The 17,306-nt window shown below is 39.2% G+C and overlaps 1 protein-coding gene across 4 annotated transcripts in view; it reads left to right on the top strand.

The window, feature by feature from the left end:
- The window catches only part of LOC130142131 (chromodomain-helicase-DNA-binding protein 1-like), a 74,523-nt gene that overhangs the window by 39,149 nt on the left and 18,068 nt on the right, over nt 1–17,306 (top strand). For all 4 annotated transcript variants that reach the window (XR_008819299.1, XM_056323573.1, XM_056323572.1 and 1 more), the window contains 12 exons: nt 963–1,115; nt 1,411–1,482; nt 7,283–7,432; nt 10,548–10,696; nt 10,968–11,064; nt 11,155–11,250; nt 12,278–12,454; nt 12,695–12,855; nt 14,675–14,716; nt 15,461–15,591; nt 16,022–16,160; nt 16,870–17,020. Coding sequence is in view for 3 of the 4 variants with exons in the window: in XM_056323573.1 (XP_056179548.1) it covers nt 963–1,115; nt 1,411–1,482; nt 7,283–7,432; nt 10,548–10,696; nt 10,968–11,064; nt 11,155–11,250; nt 12,278–12,454; nt 12,695–12,855; nt 14,675–14,716; nt 15,461–15,591; nt 16,022–16,160; nt 16,870–17,020 (1,518 nt within the window). In the remaining variant the exon portion in view is untranslated. The remainder of the gene's footprint in view (nt 1–962; nt 1,116–1,410; nt 1,483–7,282; nt 7,433–10,547; nt 10,697–10,967; nt 11,065–11,154; nt 11,251–12,277; nt 12,455–12,694; nt 12,856–14,674; nt 14,717–15,460; nt 15,592–16,021; nt 16,161–16,869; nt 17,021–17,306) is intronic.

Genomic DNA, 17,306 nt, shown 5'->3' with positions numbered 1-17,306 from the left:
TGTAAGCTTTGAAGTTCATAATTTAAATTCTTTCCCAAATTTACTAGATTGAAATCACAAGCTGTCACTGCACAAGCTATTTTATATTATAAAGTGCTTGTCAAAGCTAATGGATGTTTCATTTACAACTTGGCACGCTAACTACTTAAATTTATAAAAAAACTCATCAGAACTGTTCAGCCATTATTGCTAATGATTTGTAACAATTATTTCCTTGGGTTATCTGAATAAGCTTTGTTACCTCTAATTATGAATGATACGTCTTTCTCACTTCTGGCATAAAAAATAAAAACACCTAAGTCCAAATTTGTTAATTCCCAAAACTCTATCCTGAGCCTCTTCAGCTAGAGAGGCCTAATGTTTTCAACATTAAATTCGGCATGCACCTGAGTTTCTATTCTAGTTGTTCCCACTGGAGCTGAGAAGGCTTAACATTGTAACCTAGCTAAAGCCTGTTGACCTTTACAATAAAGATTCCTCTCACTTTTATCTTGCCTGAGAAACTTGACTGATTAGGCATTGTTTAAAAATAATTGGAGGATTAAGTAGCAATGCTTATTTCTGTTCAAAAGACAGAAAGTGAGGAGCAAGTAGTACTAAGGTAGTCAAGTAGTCTCTTTGTTGTTGTTATTATTGTTTATTTGGTAGAAAAGAACTTAAGTCTACACTGTAACTGCTCTAACTCGTGGCACAGTATATTTACTCAATATTTTAATGAAATGTTAAGATGCTGTTTTATGAGCCAGAGCTGAGAAACGCATTTATTTGAAAAACATGTTAGTCAGTACTCCTGTTGATTTTAGTTAGTGCGCTTAATGCTTTTATAATGAGCTTTTACAAGATAAAGACTGACTAAATACTTATTAAACTTTCACGTTCAGTTAATGAATGTCTAACCATCTGCAGTGTATATTAGTGTTGAGGTGAACTTATTTTGCAATACACATTTTCTTGTCTCGTAGCATTTAATACGTAGCAGTGGGAAACTGATCCTTCTTGACAAGCTACTGATTCGTTTACGAGAACGTGGCAACAGAGTACTGATTTTCTCTCAGATGGTAAGGATGCTAGACATCCTAGCAGAGTATTTGAAGTATCGTCAGTTTCCCTTTCAGGTAAGAATTTTTTCTGGTAGTAGTCAAGAAGCCTTGTTCTTTACCACTTTATCTTAATAAAAGTGTCCTTTTTGTAGAAAGATTTATGAAAGTTTAATTTTATGTACAGGAAAAGACTGGCAATTACTATACGTTAATAGTATTTTGAAATGAAACTGAAGAATTACTAAGATGAAGTGTTACATTACTTTTATATTCCCCCCTCCCTGAGTTGTTTTGGCAACTGAGAATTCCAGTTGCTCCAATTAGAATATAGTAGGAATTCCCTTTTAACTGTGTTATTGAATCTCTTTAGAGACTTGATGGATCAATAAAAGGGGAACTGAGGAAACAAGCACTGGATCATTTTAATGCAGAAGGATCAGAGGTATGGTATTAGTGGTTGGTTTTTTAATCTGCTCAGCTTTATTATTTTTTTCCCCAAGAAATATAACAAATACTACACAAAAACTGAAGATAAAGTGAGGGATGTATTAAGTTGAAATTCTGTTGCTATTGCCTAGACTATAAGGTTTACAACTCTTAACAAACAAACAAAAAAACCCCCAACCCACAACCAAAAAAATTCCTAAAAAACAAACACAAAAAAAAATCTAAGAGGAGGTTAAATAGGAAACACAGAATTTATTAAAATGGTGTTTAACTAATATAACTATGTAGTTATATTTTTAGATTTTTTTTCAGTGCTCTTTAATAAGGTAACTAAGTATTTTATACAAACTGAGGAATTTATTTTATGTAGGACTTAATCCTTCAGTTTTTACAAGAGCACTGAACTTTTACACAAGCTTTTGACATTGAAAACCTACTTAGACAATGGACATAACTGAGTTGTGTATATCCTTGCATGAAGAAAAACTATCTTTAATAGCTTTAAATCTGGCTTCTGTTATCTTTATTTTTTGCCTCTGATTTCCTTGCCCTGGAAGAAATTGAAGAACTGATTTCTAGCCATTGTTTGTGTACCACTTAAGATTCTTAGTTTATTTAGGTTTCCTACTATGGAAGCCATTCCATACCTTTGATAATCTTAGGTCTTTTGTCCTACGCTGACAGGGTTTTTCAGTAATAGATGCGTAGCATTTGTCAATTGCTGCTGAGTTTATGTTTCTGCTATGGTTGAGGAGGAAGGACTTAATTTCATAACATAAACTTCAGATATTTGTTAAATACAGAAGTTAGTTCTGTTTTAAATTTCTAGTATAGATATCATTGCCTGTTTCTGTTTCTGGAATCCTTGTAGTTGTATTGTACAGTTTTTAAAATGAAGGGGGATCCAAACTTCTCACAGTATTCAAGAATGGAGGCAAACTGGAGTTCTATAGCAATAAAATTGTTTCCTGTTTTATTCTCTATTTCTTTCCTAATAATCAATAAAACTTTTTTTTTAATTCTGTTACTGAGCTAAGGTATTCATGGAAATATCTGTAGCTCCAAGGACTCATTCCTGAGCAGTAATGGCTTGCTATTACCTTTTGCTATATTTAAAGCTCAAATTTATTTCCTATTTCACTTTAATTTCATATGCTTTTTTATCGCCTGTCTCATAAATCGTTCTCTAGTCCCTTGTAGTTGTCCCTGAATAACTCTGTATCATCTGCAAACTTTGTCACCTCATTGCTCATTTCATTTTCTTATTATTTATGAATATGTTGAAGAGCATTGACCCCAGCAGAATGCTTTAGTATTCTTAACAAAAAAACAGAGGGACTTAGGCACACATGAGACACTAACAACAAGGGGGGTTGTATTTTTGGTCAGTGTTTTGCTTGTTTTTTTTTCTCCCCAAGTGGCTTTTGCTCATCTTCTAGGATGCTGCTTCCTTTAAACCACAAAGTCAATAACTTCACAAAAGAAATTGATATCCATTTGCTTTATACTTATACTGTGTCTGGCTGGGCTGGAGTTACTTGTCTTCATAGCAGCTTGTATGGTGCTGTGGTTTAGATTTGTGACAAAAAGAATGCTAATAACATACCGGTGTGTTAGCTGTTGCTGAACAGTGTTTGCATAGTGTCAAGGCCTTCTCTGTTTCTCTCTCTGCCCCCTCCAGTAAATAGACTGGGGGAGGTGTAAAAGGTTAGGAGGGTACATAACCATACAGGTGGCCTGAACTAACCAAAGAAGTATTCCATGCCATATAATGTCATGCTCAGCAATAAAAAGGGAGAGGAGGGATTTAGGGAGGTTAGCCATCTTTTGCTTGGGAACTGGCCGGGCATTGGTCTTACCCATGGGGGGTGGTAAGTGATTGCCTTTGCATCACTTGTTTTGTTTTTTCTTTCCCACTTCTTCTCTTCTTATTAATTAATTTTTATCTTGACCCCCAAGTTTCCTTTCTTTTAATCTTGCTTTCTTTTTCCCCTGTCCCACTGAGGGTGTGGGGGAGAAATGATCAAGTAGCTGCATGGTGCTTAGCTGCCTACCAGGGTTAACCTATAACATGATCAAGAGAGTTTTAAACTAGAATTGATGGGGGAAGGAGATACCAACAAGACTGCAGTAGATAAGCCAAGGGTTGGCATGGCACCGCCTGAGGGTGGCAATGCTAGTGGGAACATTTACAAGCTTCTGGGAGCATGGAGGGCTCAGGAGCATATCTGAAATGCTTGTACACCAATACTCGCAGTATGAGAAACAAAACAGAATGAACTGGAAGCATTGGTCAGCTCCCAGAGCTATGATGCCTTTGGTATAAGTGAGGCTTGACGGAATAAGTCCCACGATTGGGGTGCTGGGATGGAGGTCTACAGGCTGTTCCAGAGGGATAGGCAGGGCAGGCAAGGCGGAGATGTTGCACTGTATGTAAGGGAGAGGCTTGAATGTACAGCCCTCGCAGTTAGTGATGATGTGGTTGAGAGCCTCTGGGTGAGGATGAGGGTGGTGGAAAACAAAGGAGATGTTGTAGTGGGTGTCTACTAACGATTGCCCAGCCAGGATGTCAGCGCTGATGAGTTACTCTATAGGATTGGTAGCCCTCGTCCTTATGGGAGATTTCAACTTCCCAGACATCAGCTGGGAGTACCATACTGCTGTGATGAGCAGGTCTTGGAAGTTCTTGAAGTTTGTAGGAGATAACTTCTTGTCAAAGGTACTCAGTGAGCCAACTAAGAAAGATGCCCTCCTAGACTTGCTAATTGTGAATAGAGAAGGACTCGTGGGGGGTGCGATGGTAGGTGGCTGTCTTGGCCACAGTGATCATGAAATAGTTGAGTTTAGAATTTTCAGTGTAATGAGAAAAAAGGACAGCAGAGTTGCTACCTTGGACTTCAGGAGAGCAAACTTTAAGCTATTCTGGGAGCCACTTAGCAGAGTCCCCTGGGAATCTACTTTTGAGGGCTTAGTAGTCCACGAGTGCTGGTCAGTTTTTAAGAACCACCTTTTAGAAGCACAGGAGCAGATGTAATCCCACTGTGTTGAAAGTCAAGCAAGCAGGGCAGAAGACCAGCTTGGCTGAACAGGGAACTCCTCGTGGAGCTCAAGAGGAAAAAGAAATTGTATGATCTCTGGAATCAAGGTCAGGCTTCTCAGGAAGATTACAGAGCCATGGTTCGTATATGCCGGGAGAAAACACAACAGACCAAAGCTCAATTAGAGCTGAAACTGGCCAGTGTTCTGTTAGATAACAAGAAAGGTTTTTTGACGTATATTAATAGTAAGAGGAGGTGTAAAGACAACATTGGACCGTTACTTCTTCAAGATGGTTGTTGTGGTTTAACCCTGGCCAGCAACCAAGCACCGTGCAGCCACTTGCTCACTCCCCCTCACCCAGAGGGATGGGGAAGAGAATTGGAAAGGAATGTGAAACTCAGGGGTTGAGATAAGAACAATTTAATAGGTAAAGCAAAAGCCGCGCACGCAAGCAAAGCAAAGCAAGGAATTCATTCACTTCTTCCCATGGGGAGGCAGGTGTTCAGCCATCCCCAGGAAAGCAGGGCACCATCACGCGTAACGGTTACTCGGGAAGACAAACGCCATAATGCCGGATGTCCCCCCACCCTTCTTCTTCCCCCAGTTCATATACTCAGCATGATGTCATATGGTATGGAATATCCCTTTGGCTAGTTTGGGTCACCTGTCCTGGCTGTGTCCCCTCCTAAACTGAAAATTCCTAGATTTAGTGTAAACATTACCCAGCAACAACTAAAACCATCAGTGTCCTATCAACATTGTTCTCGCACCAAATCCAAAACACAGCACTGCACCAGCTACTAAGAGGAAAATTAACTCTATCCCAGCTGAAACCAGGACAATGGTCATCTGACTATTAGGGCTGAATAAAAAGCGGAGGCATTCACTGCTTATTTTTGCCTCACACTTTAATAATACTGGTAGACCTTGGGCTGGCTGGTCCCCTGAGTCAGAGGACCATGAGTGTGGGAAGAGTGGCTTTCCACTTGTGGACACTGAAATTGTAAGGGACCAGCTAGATCAGCTGAATGTTCACAAGTCCATGGGGCCTGATGGGAGTCATCCCAGAGTACTGAAGGAGCTAGCGGATGTTACAGGAGGACCCATCTCGATCATCTACCAAAGGTCTTGGGAGTCTGGGGAGGTCCCTGCTGACTGGAAACAAGCTAGTGTTATTCCAGTCTACAAGAAGGGCGTGAGGGAAGACCCAGGGAACTACAGACCTGTTAGTCTAACCTCAGTTCCTGGAAAAATTATGGAGAAGATCATACTGGGTACTATTGAAAGGCTTCTAAAGAGCAATGCAATCCTCAGACTCAGTCAACATGGGTTCACAAAGGGAAAGTCCTGTTTAAACAATCTGATCTCCTTCTGTGATAAGGTCACCCACCTACTGGATGAAGGGAAGGCAGTAGACGTAGTTTTTCTGGATTTTAGTAAGGCTTTTGATACTGTCCCTCACAGCATCCTCTGGACAAGTTGTGCAACTGTGGGATGAGTGGGTTCATTGTGTGTTGGGTGAAGAACTGGCTGAAGAGCAGGGCTCAAAGGGTTGTAGTGAATGGAGTTATATCTGGCTGGCGACCAGTCACCAACAGTGTTCCTCAGGGTTCAATTCTAGAAGCCATTTTTGCTCAATATATTTATCAGCAATCTAGATCCATTAGCAAGTTTGCTGACAATACCGAACTGGGAGGTGCTGTTGACTCTCTTGAGGGACAAGAGGCCTTGCAGAGGGATCTAGATAGATTGGAGCATTGGGCTATGATTAATAGGATGAAATTTAACGAGCCCAAATGCTGGGTTCTGCACATAGGATGGAGTAACACCAGACACAAGTATAAACTGTGAGAGGAGTGGCTGGAGAGCAGCCCTGCAGAAAGGGATCTGGGGATGCTGGTTGGCAGCAGGCTCAATAGGAGCCAGCAGCATGCCCTGGCAGCCAAGAGGGCAAACTGCATCCTGGGGTGCATCAAACACAGCATAACCAGCCAGTCAAAAGAGGTGATGACCCTGCTGTATTCAGCGTTGGTGCAGCCTCACCTTGAGTACTGTGTGCAGTTCTGGGCCCCACAATTTAAGAGGGATGTGAAGATCCTTGAATGCGTCCAGAGGAGGGCAACAAAGCCAGTGGAAGGGCTGCAAGGCATGTCCTATGAGGAGCAGCTAAGGACTCTGGGTTTGTCTACTTTGGAGAGAAGGAGTCTGAGGGTCAACCTCACTGCTCTCTACAGCTTCCTGAGGAGAGGGATTGGAGAGGGAGGTGCTGATCTCCCTGGTATCCAGTGACAGGACCTGTGGGAATGGTTCAAAGCTGCACCAGGGGAGGTATAGAATGAGCATTAGGAAGCATTTCTTTACCTAGTGGGTGGTCAAACACTGGAACAGGCTTCCTAGAGAGGGGGTCGATGCCCCAAGCCTGTCAGTGTTTAAGAGGCATTTGGACAATGTCCTTAATAACATGCTTAACTGTTGGTTCTGCCCTGAAGTGGCCATGCAGTTGGACTAGAAGATCATTGATCAATCAGTTGGTCCCCTCCAACTGAAATAGTTTAGTTTATTCTAATAGCAATCTACTGGCTCTAGCCATGACAAGCACCTTATTGTATTACAAGTCTAACATGTTTATGATATACTTTAAAAAGTGTATGAGTTCATAGTCTGCTCCACCAAGTATATAAAGAAGTGTCATATTGATTCCCTGAAGAATATTATAGCTAATATATATAAAGCTATTTCTTATTTTATCATTTCAGGACTTCTGCTTTTTGCTGTCTACTAGAGCTGGAGGATTAGGTATAAACTTGGCATCTGCTGACACTGTAGTTATATTTGATTCTGACTGGAATCCACAAAATGATCTGCAAGCGCAGGCTAGAGCTCATAGGATTGGACAGAAGAAACAGGTACACACACTTGTCTTTTAAGCTCCAAAGCTAAAGGAGGGTTTCATATGGTAGCCATAAGCTGTCTGTCTGGGCCACCACCTTCCTCATGTGTTTTGAGAATGACTAATAATTGCCAAGAATGTCTAAAAATGTTAATACTGCTAATTTGACTCTTCAAAAAATTTTTTTTAAATCTTCCTATACGGAGAGATTGCACAGCAGCCGTTGTATATGGATGGGTAGGGAGAAGAGTTGTGGACTTGTCCCACGTTCATTCACATCATGTCATTATAGAAAGTAACTGCTGTACTTCAGGCACATCCTTTTTACTTAACTTTATGTTAAATACTTAAAATACTTCGTAGTTCTCTTTGGGTTTCTTTCTTGCAGAAGACTTCAAGTAGTAATCAGATATAATACTTTTCCTTGTGGCCATGCTTGTGACTAATCACAGAAGAGATTATGGTAACATGATTGACTGGTTTCGTATATGAAATACTAGTTTGACCAGACTACCACCTGACCAGGAAGACCAAGCAGTTGAGGCCCTCTATAGTCAGATAGGAGCAGCCTCACATTCACAAGTCCTGGTCTTCATGGGGGACTTCAACCACCCCAATATCTGTTGGAGGGACAACACAGCAGGGCACAAGCAATCCAGGAGGTTCCTGAAATGCATTGACAATAACTTCCATCTTCAAGAGTGATAGACGAGCTAATGAGGAGAGGTGCTATGCTGGACCTTGTTCTCACCAACAAGGAGGGGCTGGTGGGGAATGTGAATCTCAAGGGCAGCCTTAACTGCAGTGACCATGAAATGGTGGGGTTCAAGATCCTTAGGGCATTGATGAGGGCACACAGAAAGATCGCTGCCCTGGACTGCAGGAGAGCAGATTTTGGCCTCTCCAGGGATCTGCTTGGTAGAGTACCATGGGATAGAGCCCTGGAGGGAAGACAGGCCCAAGAAAGCCAGTTAATATTCAAGGATCACCTCTTCCAAGCTCAGGAGCTATGAGGGAGTCAGGCAAAACCGCCAGGAGGCCTGCATGGATGAACAAGGAGCTCCTGGACAAACTCAAACACAAAAAGGAAGCCTACAGGGGGTAGAAGCAATGACAGGTAGCCTGGGAGGAATACAGAGAAACTGTCTGAGCAGCCAGGGACCAGGTTAGGAAAGCTAAAGCCCTGATAGAATTAAATTTGGCCAGGGACATCAAGGGCAACAAGAAAAGCTTCTTATAGGTATGTTGATGATAAAAGGAAGACTAGGGAAAATGTGGGCACTCTCTGGAAGGAAACAGGAGACCTGGTTACCCAGGATATGGAGAAGGTTGAGGTATTTTGCCTTGGTCTTTATCAGCAAGTGCTCCATCCATACAGCCCAAGTCACAGGAGGCAAAGGCAGGGACTGGGAGAATGAAGAACCACCCACTATAGGAGAAGGTCAGGTTCGAGACCATCTAAGGAACCTGAAGGTGCACAAGTCCATGGGACCTGATGAGATGCATCTACGGTTCATGAGGGAACTGGCAGATGAAGTGGCTAAGCCACTATCCATCATATTTGAGAAGTCAGGGCAGTCCCATGAAGTTCCCATGGACTGGAAAAGGGGAAACATAACCCCCTTTCTTAAAAAGGGAAAAAAGGAAGACCTGCAGTCTTTATCTCTGTGCCCAGCAAGGTCATGGAGCAGATCCTCCTGGAAACTACGCTAAGGCATATGGAAAGTAAGGAGGTGATTGGTGACAGCCAACATGGCTTCACTAAGGGCAAGTTGTGCCTGACAAATTGGTGGCCTTCTACGACGAGGTTACAGCTTTGGTGAATGGCAGAAGAGCAACTGATGTCATCTACCTGGACTTGTGCATAGCATTTGACACTGTCCCACACAACATCCTTGTCTCTAAACTGGAGAGACATGCATTTGACAGATGGACCACTTGGCAGTTAAGGAATTGGCTGTATGGTCACTTTAAGAGTTGCAGTCAACGGCTCAATGTCCATGAGGAGACCAGTGATGAGTGGCATTCCTCAGGGGTTTGTACTGGGACTGGTGCTGTTCAATATCTTTAGGCAACATGGACAGTGGGTTTGAGTATACCCTTAGCAAGTTTGCCAATGACAGCAACCTGTGTGGTGTGGTTGACACACCGGAGGGAAGGGATGCCATCCAGAGGAACCTTGACAGGCTTGAGAGGTGGACCTGTGCAAACCTTATGAAGTTCAACAAGGCCAAGTGCAAGGTCTTGCATGTGGGTCAGGGCAATCCTAAATATAGGCTGGGTTGGAGAATGGATTGAGGGCAGCCCTGAAGAGAAGGACTTGGGGGTGTTGGTTGATGAGAAGCTCAACATGACCCAGTAATGTGTGCTTACAGCCCAGAAAGCCAACCATGTCCTGGGCTACATCAAAAGAAGCGTGGCCAGCAGGTCAAAGGAGGTGATTCTGTCCCTCTACTTGGCTTTCGTGAGACTCCCACCTGGAGTACTGCATCCAGTTCTGGGGCCCCCTACATAAGAAGGACATGGACCTGTTGGAGCAGGTCCAGAGGAGGCCACAAAGATGATCAGAGGGCTGGAGCACCTCTCCTATGAGGACAGGCTGAGACAGTTGGGGTGGTTCAGCCTGGAGAAAAGAAGGCTCCAGGGAGACCTTATAGCAGCCTTCCAGTACCTAAAGAGGGTTTATTGGAAAGCTGGAGAGGGGCTTTTTACAAGGGCATGTAGTGATAGAACAAGGGGGGAATGGCTTTAAATTGAAAGAGGGGAGATTTAGATTAGATATTAAGAAGAAATTCTTCTCTATGAGGGTGGTGAAACACTGGCACAGGTTGCCCAGAGAGTTGTGGATGCCCCATCATTGGAAGTGTTCAAGACCAGGTTGGGTGGGGCTTTGAGCAACCTGGTTTAGTGGAAGGTGTCCCTGCCTGTGCAGGGGGGGTGGAACTAGATGATCTTTAAGGTCCCTTCCAACTCAAACCATTCTATGATTCTAAGATTTAGAAGATTTGTAATCACAACTAACATTTCTCCCTGTTTTGTTTCTCAAGGGTTTTTTATTAAGTTCATCTGAATATTGTTTTCATGTGTAATTTGTGAACATGTAAATAAAGCCTTTTTTATAATATGCATAGGTTAATATTTATCGGCTAGTCACAAAAGGATCAGTAGAAGAAGATATACTTGAAAGAGCAAAGAAAAAGATGGTGTTAGATCACTTAGTAATTCAGAGAATGGACACTACAGGGAAAACTGTGCTGCATACAGGCTCTACTCCTTCCAGGTATATCTGTTTATTCTTTCATATTAACTTATGCTTAAATATAGCTGAGTAAAAATGGAAGTAATTTCACTTAGCTAATAAAAGGCAAAAAAAATGTGGTAAAGAGTTATGTAAGTGAAGACTGCAAATTATATTGTCTCTGTGTATATATATATTTTACATATTAAATATAGATGCTTTTAAGTCAAAAGGAGGTTTGATTGACTCATGGTTATAGTAATTTGAAAAACTTCACTAAGATAAAGTGTTTATCTGAAACTCTGTATTTCAGCTCAACACCGTTTAATAAGGAAGAGTTATCAGCAATTTTGAAGTTTGGTGCTGAGGAACTTTTTAAAGAACCTGAAGGGGAAGAAGAGGAGCCTCAGGTAAATGGAACATTGCATCTTTACTTGATGGACAGTGAAGCTAAAAATACATATGAATTGTTTTGTTGTAAAGAGAAACTTCTGTTTCAGGAAATGGATATAGATGAAATCCTGAAGAGGGCTGAAACTCGAGAAAATGAGCCAGGCCCACTAACTGTAGGAGATGAGTTACTTTCACAATTCAAGGTATTGCTCTGTTCCCTCCCTCTTCCCTTAATTATACTTTCCTTTATAAATGCTACTTTTTCTTCTCTTTTTTTGCACCTATTCATCTTTTCTTCAGTCTTATTAAACAGGTGCAACAGTAAGTCAACTCTTTGGTATAGAATGTCTTTTCACCTATACAGGGTAATTACTGCTAGTGCAAATATTTTAAAATACATCATGTATTTTGCTAACAAAATCAGGGATTTACAAATACATTAGTCTTTTGATTTAGTTTTTAGGATATTGAGTAGGGCTGTTTTTCATTTAATGCTTTATGCTATTAAGCACCTGTGGTACTTCTGAAAATAGAGAATGAAGTTTGGATTTCTTAGCTGATGACTTTTAGAAATTCCTTTCATCCCCCATGTAAACATGAATGTCAGATATGCTTACCGGGATAACACTTAAAATATTAAGTGGGTCCAAATTGTGTGTGGTGGTTTTGTTGGTTTTTTTTCTGGATCTTTTTGTTGTTGTTTAGGTTTGATGTGTGTGGTGTGGTTTTGCTTGGTTTTTGTTTAAAGCAGGGCAGGACTTTTTTAGATGAGTAGAGTACTAAATCACTTTCCTGCTAATCATTCATTTGCAACATACTAATTTCTACAAGTTTATTAGTGTTTGGTTATTTATACATTATTATAGTTTCATATTAACTTGGATATTCAGTTAGACTTGCTTTCTGCTTTGAAGGAAATTAAACAACAGTCACAGCTACTGAGGAGGCATTTTATAGTGTTTCTATATTATTCAACTTGTAAAAGAAAAAAAAGATTCTTATCTTTATATTCAGCCATGTTGTATGGAGTGTGTGTGTTTCATATATGAAAATACTTTCATTAAAGACAGCGCTTCATGAATCATTTTATATGTGTACATTTTGTGTATATATAAATAGATAAAATATGCCATTCTGAACTAAGTTTTCCTAAAATATTAATTAGTGACTCTTTGTTTAAATAAAATCATGTATTGATTTGGTGAAAATACTTATGTTCCAATACATAAGGTGGCTAACTTTTCCAATATGGATGAAGATGACATTGAGTTGGAACCAGAACAAAATTTAAGAAACTGGGAAGAAATCATTCCAGAAGTCCAGCGGCGACGAATAGAAGAGGAGGAAAAACAAAAAGAGCTTGAAGAAATATATATGCTCCCAAGGATGAGAAACTGTGCAAAACAGGTATCTCTGGGTTTTGACCAAAAACTTTAAACTTTGAGGTTTGGGGTTTTTGGTTGTTTTTTTTGTTTGTTTGGGTTTTTTTTGGGGGGGGGGGTTGTTGCTGCTATTTTGGCTTGTACTTTTGGGTTGGGTGGTTTTCAAATGTGGCACCACTCCACACACACACCCCTTTCTCTCCCCCCCCCCATTTTTGACAAATGTTTGTCATGTAGCTTTGAACTACTTAATCTGAAATTCCAGATCAGCTTTAATGGAAGTGAAGGGAAATGCGGTAGGAGCAGAAGATATTCTGGATCTGATAGTGATTCCATCTCAGAAAGAAAACGACCAAAAAAACGTGGACGACCACGAACTATTCCTCGAGAAAATATTAAAGGATTTAGCGATGCAGAGATTAGGCGGTAAGATGTGGGGGGACATGCATTTTTTAAAGGGACAGCACATATTTTTTTGTCATTTTAGAGTTTGAAAATATGGAAAACAGTCCATTTTTCCTGAATTTAGTTGAAATTTTTTATTCTAGGCATTTAAGGCTTAATTCTGTGTAGTCTGGGGTGATGACATAAGGAACAGTTATGTCCAGAATTTGTCCATATTTTGATGAGGGATAACATTGAGTTCAAAAGATGTTCTCAATTGTTTTACAGTCATTTAATATGTATTATTCTTTCTGCATCCCCTGAAGCCAGTGATTTCAAAAGCCAGTTTCTAAAACGGGTGAGCTTCTTTTAACCCCACAAACAAAATATTTTACTTCCCATCATTTAACCTAAAAACTGTGGTTGAAGAAATGATATGCACATTTTTGTGAAAATACCTACAAAAGATTCAGTGACTTTTGTTCTATTTTAATTTTCTTGCCTTTGTATTTGAATTAATGTTATATGGTGCTTTTTAAAACAAAAAAAAACCCCAACAACAAAATCCATTTTGATAAGTCGTTATGGTTTAACCTTGGTAGGTAGCATCACATAGCTGCTTGCTTAATCTCCCCCAGAGGGATTGGGGAGAGAATTAGAAGGGTAAAAGTGAGAAAACTCATGAGTTGAGATAACGACAATAGGCAAAGCAAAAGCTGCATGCACAAGCAAAGCAAAGCAAAACAAGGAATTCATTCACTACTTCCCATCGGCAGGCAGGTGTTCAGCCATCTCCAGGAAAGCAGGGCTCCATCATGTGTAACATTACTTGGGAAGACAAACACTCTGAACATCATCTCCTTCCCCCAGCTTTTATTGCTGAGCATCATGTCATATGGTCTGGAAAATCCCTTCGGTCAGTTGGGATCAGCTGTCCTGGCTGTGTCACCTCCTGACTTCTTGTGCATCCCCAGCCTACTTGCTGGTGGGGTGGGCTGAGAAGCAGAAAAGGCCTCGACTCTGTGTAAGCACTGCTCAGCGATAACAAAAACATCCCTGTGTTATCAACATTGTTTTGGTTACAAATCCAAAACCTACTAGCAGGTAAGGTGCTCTGAAGAAAATTAACTTTATCTCAGCAAAAAACAGTACATAAGTGATTCTGTACAGCTGGTCCCATCAATATCTGGTGCTAAAAATACTTCTTTGGTAGAAGGAGGAGAAATTGTTTTGCTTTGGTTTGTGAAATGCTACTTTGCTTCTGTAATTTAAGTATTCATGTTTCTCTAAAATACTGTAAAGTTTGTAAAAATATTTTTTATTGTAAAGTTTATAAAAATATTCTTGATTATATAAATAACCTTAAAGAGCCTTGTTTCCTTTTCATTACATCTAACATATAATGGTTTGCTGCTTTTGTCAGGGGTATTCTTGTGTTTGAATTCCTTTATCTTCCATGTTATGTTTTCCTAAGTCTTAAAATCACCTTAAAATTGCAGCTAGCTCCTCTTTATTATGACAGGCCTAACATAATGTCCGACTTCTCTATTTACTATGCGTCCACATTTGATTTTTATGATTAGACACATCACATTGCTGAATCCTTTGTCTTGTTAAACTAATTAGTAATTTTTGAAATAAATTGTATCTTCTATTGTTTTATTTACATCAGTTATTAAACCAAATAAACTCTGGCTTTAATTGTGGGTTATCTTGATATACTAAGCTGTCTTAGTCTCTCTAGTTCTTATTTTCTTTGCATTGTCCACATAGCCTTGTACTAAGACTTTACAAATACATTTTTAAAAACAGTGTAGTTAAGCATATGGGGTTTTAACTGAAAAATTATTTCTGTTACTAGGTTTATCAAGAGTTACAAAAAATTTGGTGGCCCACTTGAAAGGTAAACTTAATTGATTATATTTGTATAGCAACTTGGAACCTTGTTTTCATTAAAATTAGAACAATTCACCAAGAAACCTTAGGTTGAAGAGAAAATAGTGTGCCTAATCTTTTGCCTTGACTATAACATGAATTTAATTTTTTTCCCTTTCTTCATTTATGGTATGTATGTAGACAGCTAATTTGACAAATCTTTAAATTTTGCAAGACTGCTTGATTTCTTTATACTTTACCTACTATCTTGTTTAATCTGCATTAGTGACAATCATTCAGTTTTCTTGTTTGATAAAGTGGATAAGGCCATAGGCTTTCAACAGACTAACTGCCAGTTTTGCATTTTTCTCATTGTCAGTTCTTATTTTAAGCTTTCTGTATTACTTTTTTATTTTTAGAATCATTTCCCGCCTTAATTTTCTTCAATACTATTTATAGTCTTAATGATTTTATTTTATATATAATAGTTCCTTTTCTATTTAAAAGAATGTGTAGTAATGTAACTCAAAACTGTATAGTTAAGATCCTTTATAGTTCCTGTTGTATTGTCCTCTATGTGAAACACCCTTTTTTATAGTTTCTGTATTCTTTTGTATAGATGCTTTTAACTGCATGGACCAAAATTGTACACAGCATAGCAAGCGTGGGTGAATGACAACTTACATGATCACTTCTCTAGTTTTAAAATCTGAAGGATTCATTCATAATACTGAAGTTTTAGAGCTGTAAAAACATATTTGTTTTCTTACAGGTTAGATGCTATAGCTAGAGATGCTGAGCTAGTTGATAAATCTGAGACAGACCTTAGATGTCTGGGAGAACTTGTACATAATGGATGCATTAAGGCTTTAAAGGACAATTCCTTTGGACAAGAAAGAGCAGGTAAAGCGGTGGGGGGGAGGGGGGGAGAGGAATAAAATGTGTCAAGAGATCAGAATAATTCTTGCACTCTGATTATAACATAACAATTGTGTTAGGGGAAAACATTAACAAAATATTAGCATGCTAGGTGATTTAGAAAAAAATATTATAGTAAGAAGACTTTTGGGGTTTGGCTTTTTTTTCCCCTGAGTTGTTGCAGTAGAATGCAGCATGTTTTTACTTTACCATGAATTTTAAAATTAATCTGCTATTATTATCTGGAAGACCTTGACATTCTGGAGTTTTTAATTAAAGCGTTTGTTTAAGAAAAAGTCATTTGCTATATTTGAATGTCTGCTACTATAGCATTAAACTTCCTTTTTTCTTTATGTTTGTCTATAAGATACACATAAAGGCTAAATATTTTAATAATTTTGTCCTTTATTTTAAGGAGGTAGACTTGGGAAAGTTAAAGGCCCAACATTCCGAATATCAGGAGTGCAGGTGAATGCAAAACTAGTCATCTCTCATGAAGAAGAGTTGGCAGCATTGCACAAATCTATTCCTTCAGATCCAGAAGAAAGGAAAAGGTATTTTTTTCTTTTCCTAAAGGAAGACATAATGTAGAAAGTTATTCAAGGCTTTTATGTATATATTTAAGCAATCCAGACTCTAAGCACACTGGGACACCAGTGTTGCTCCATTCCCTCTAAGAACTGGCAGCAGAAATCTGTTCTACATCCTTTTTTTATTCTTTCTTCCCTCTCCTTAGAAGTTAGTATTTGCTTTGGCTTTTGAACTGTTTTAATTGGGGACTGGGTTCAGTTACTCTTAATTATTTCAGACTAGAAAATAGTCTTGTTGAGGAGCTTCTTTGTGTCACCTCTGTCTGAGAGAAAGCAATATTTGTCAAAGTGGAGGAGATGGTAATTGTTGGTAGTTGTTTAGCCCTCTGAACTTTTTAAGTTGCTACCTTGTGTATCATAGTCCCTAGACTATCTGCTTATTCAGTTAGCAGTTACACTGGATTAATATTATAAGCTTATCTTCATGGTTAGCCAGTTCTGACTCAATCCATGGCCACAGATGTCCATTGTTCTTTATATCTTAATCCTGATCTGCTTTAAAACATGTTTTGGTACTGATTTCAATAAATATTTTATAGAAATTGTAAGAAAACCTGATATCTAGATTACTTATCTAAATATACCAGAATCTTAGTGATGTGTGATATGTTCCCCTCTCCCTTGCTAAGTTTGAGAAGGTTGCTTAATTATGTTTCTGATTTATTTCTACTAGATATGTTATCCCATGCCACACCAAGGCAGCTCATTTTGATATAGATTGGGGTAAGGAAGATGATTCCAATCTGTTAATAGGTATCTATGAATATGGCTACGGCAGCTGGGAAATGATAAAAATGGATCCTGATCTCAGTTTGACACAGAAGGTATGTCATCTACAACATTTCATCAAGGGCTTTTTTTGTTTAGGTAATAATGCTAATAAGAACGGTTACTGAAAGAGCTTATTTTATGATAACTGAAATTGCACAGAAGTTAGGTCAGTTGTACTCCTTTGTATCCTTCTGGTAAATTATTAGATTTCAAGATTTTGTATATTCAGTTGAAGTATACCTTCTCAGAGTCTGGTTTGTTTCTGTATTTCTATGTATTTGGATCTCTGTCACTTGAATTCTTTCTCTTCCATCTTCCCTAGTTTAAATGCTCTAGTTA

The sequence above is a fragment of the Falco biarmicus genome, chromosome W (genome assembly GCF_023638135.1).
Source record: "Falco biarmicus isolate bFalBia1 chromosome W, bFalBia1.pri, whole genome shotgun sequence".
Lineage (NCBI taxonomy): Eukaryota > Metazoa > Chordata > Aves > Falconiformes > Falconidae > Falco > Falco biarmicus.
This window is presented reverse-complemented; position numbering and strand designations above follow the sequence as displayed.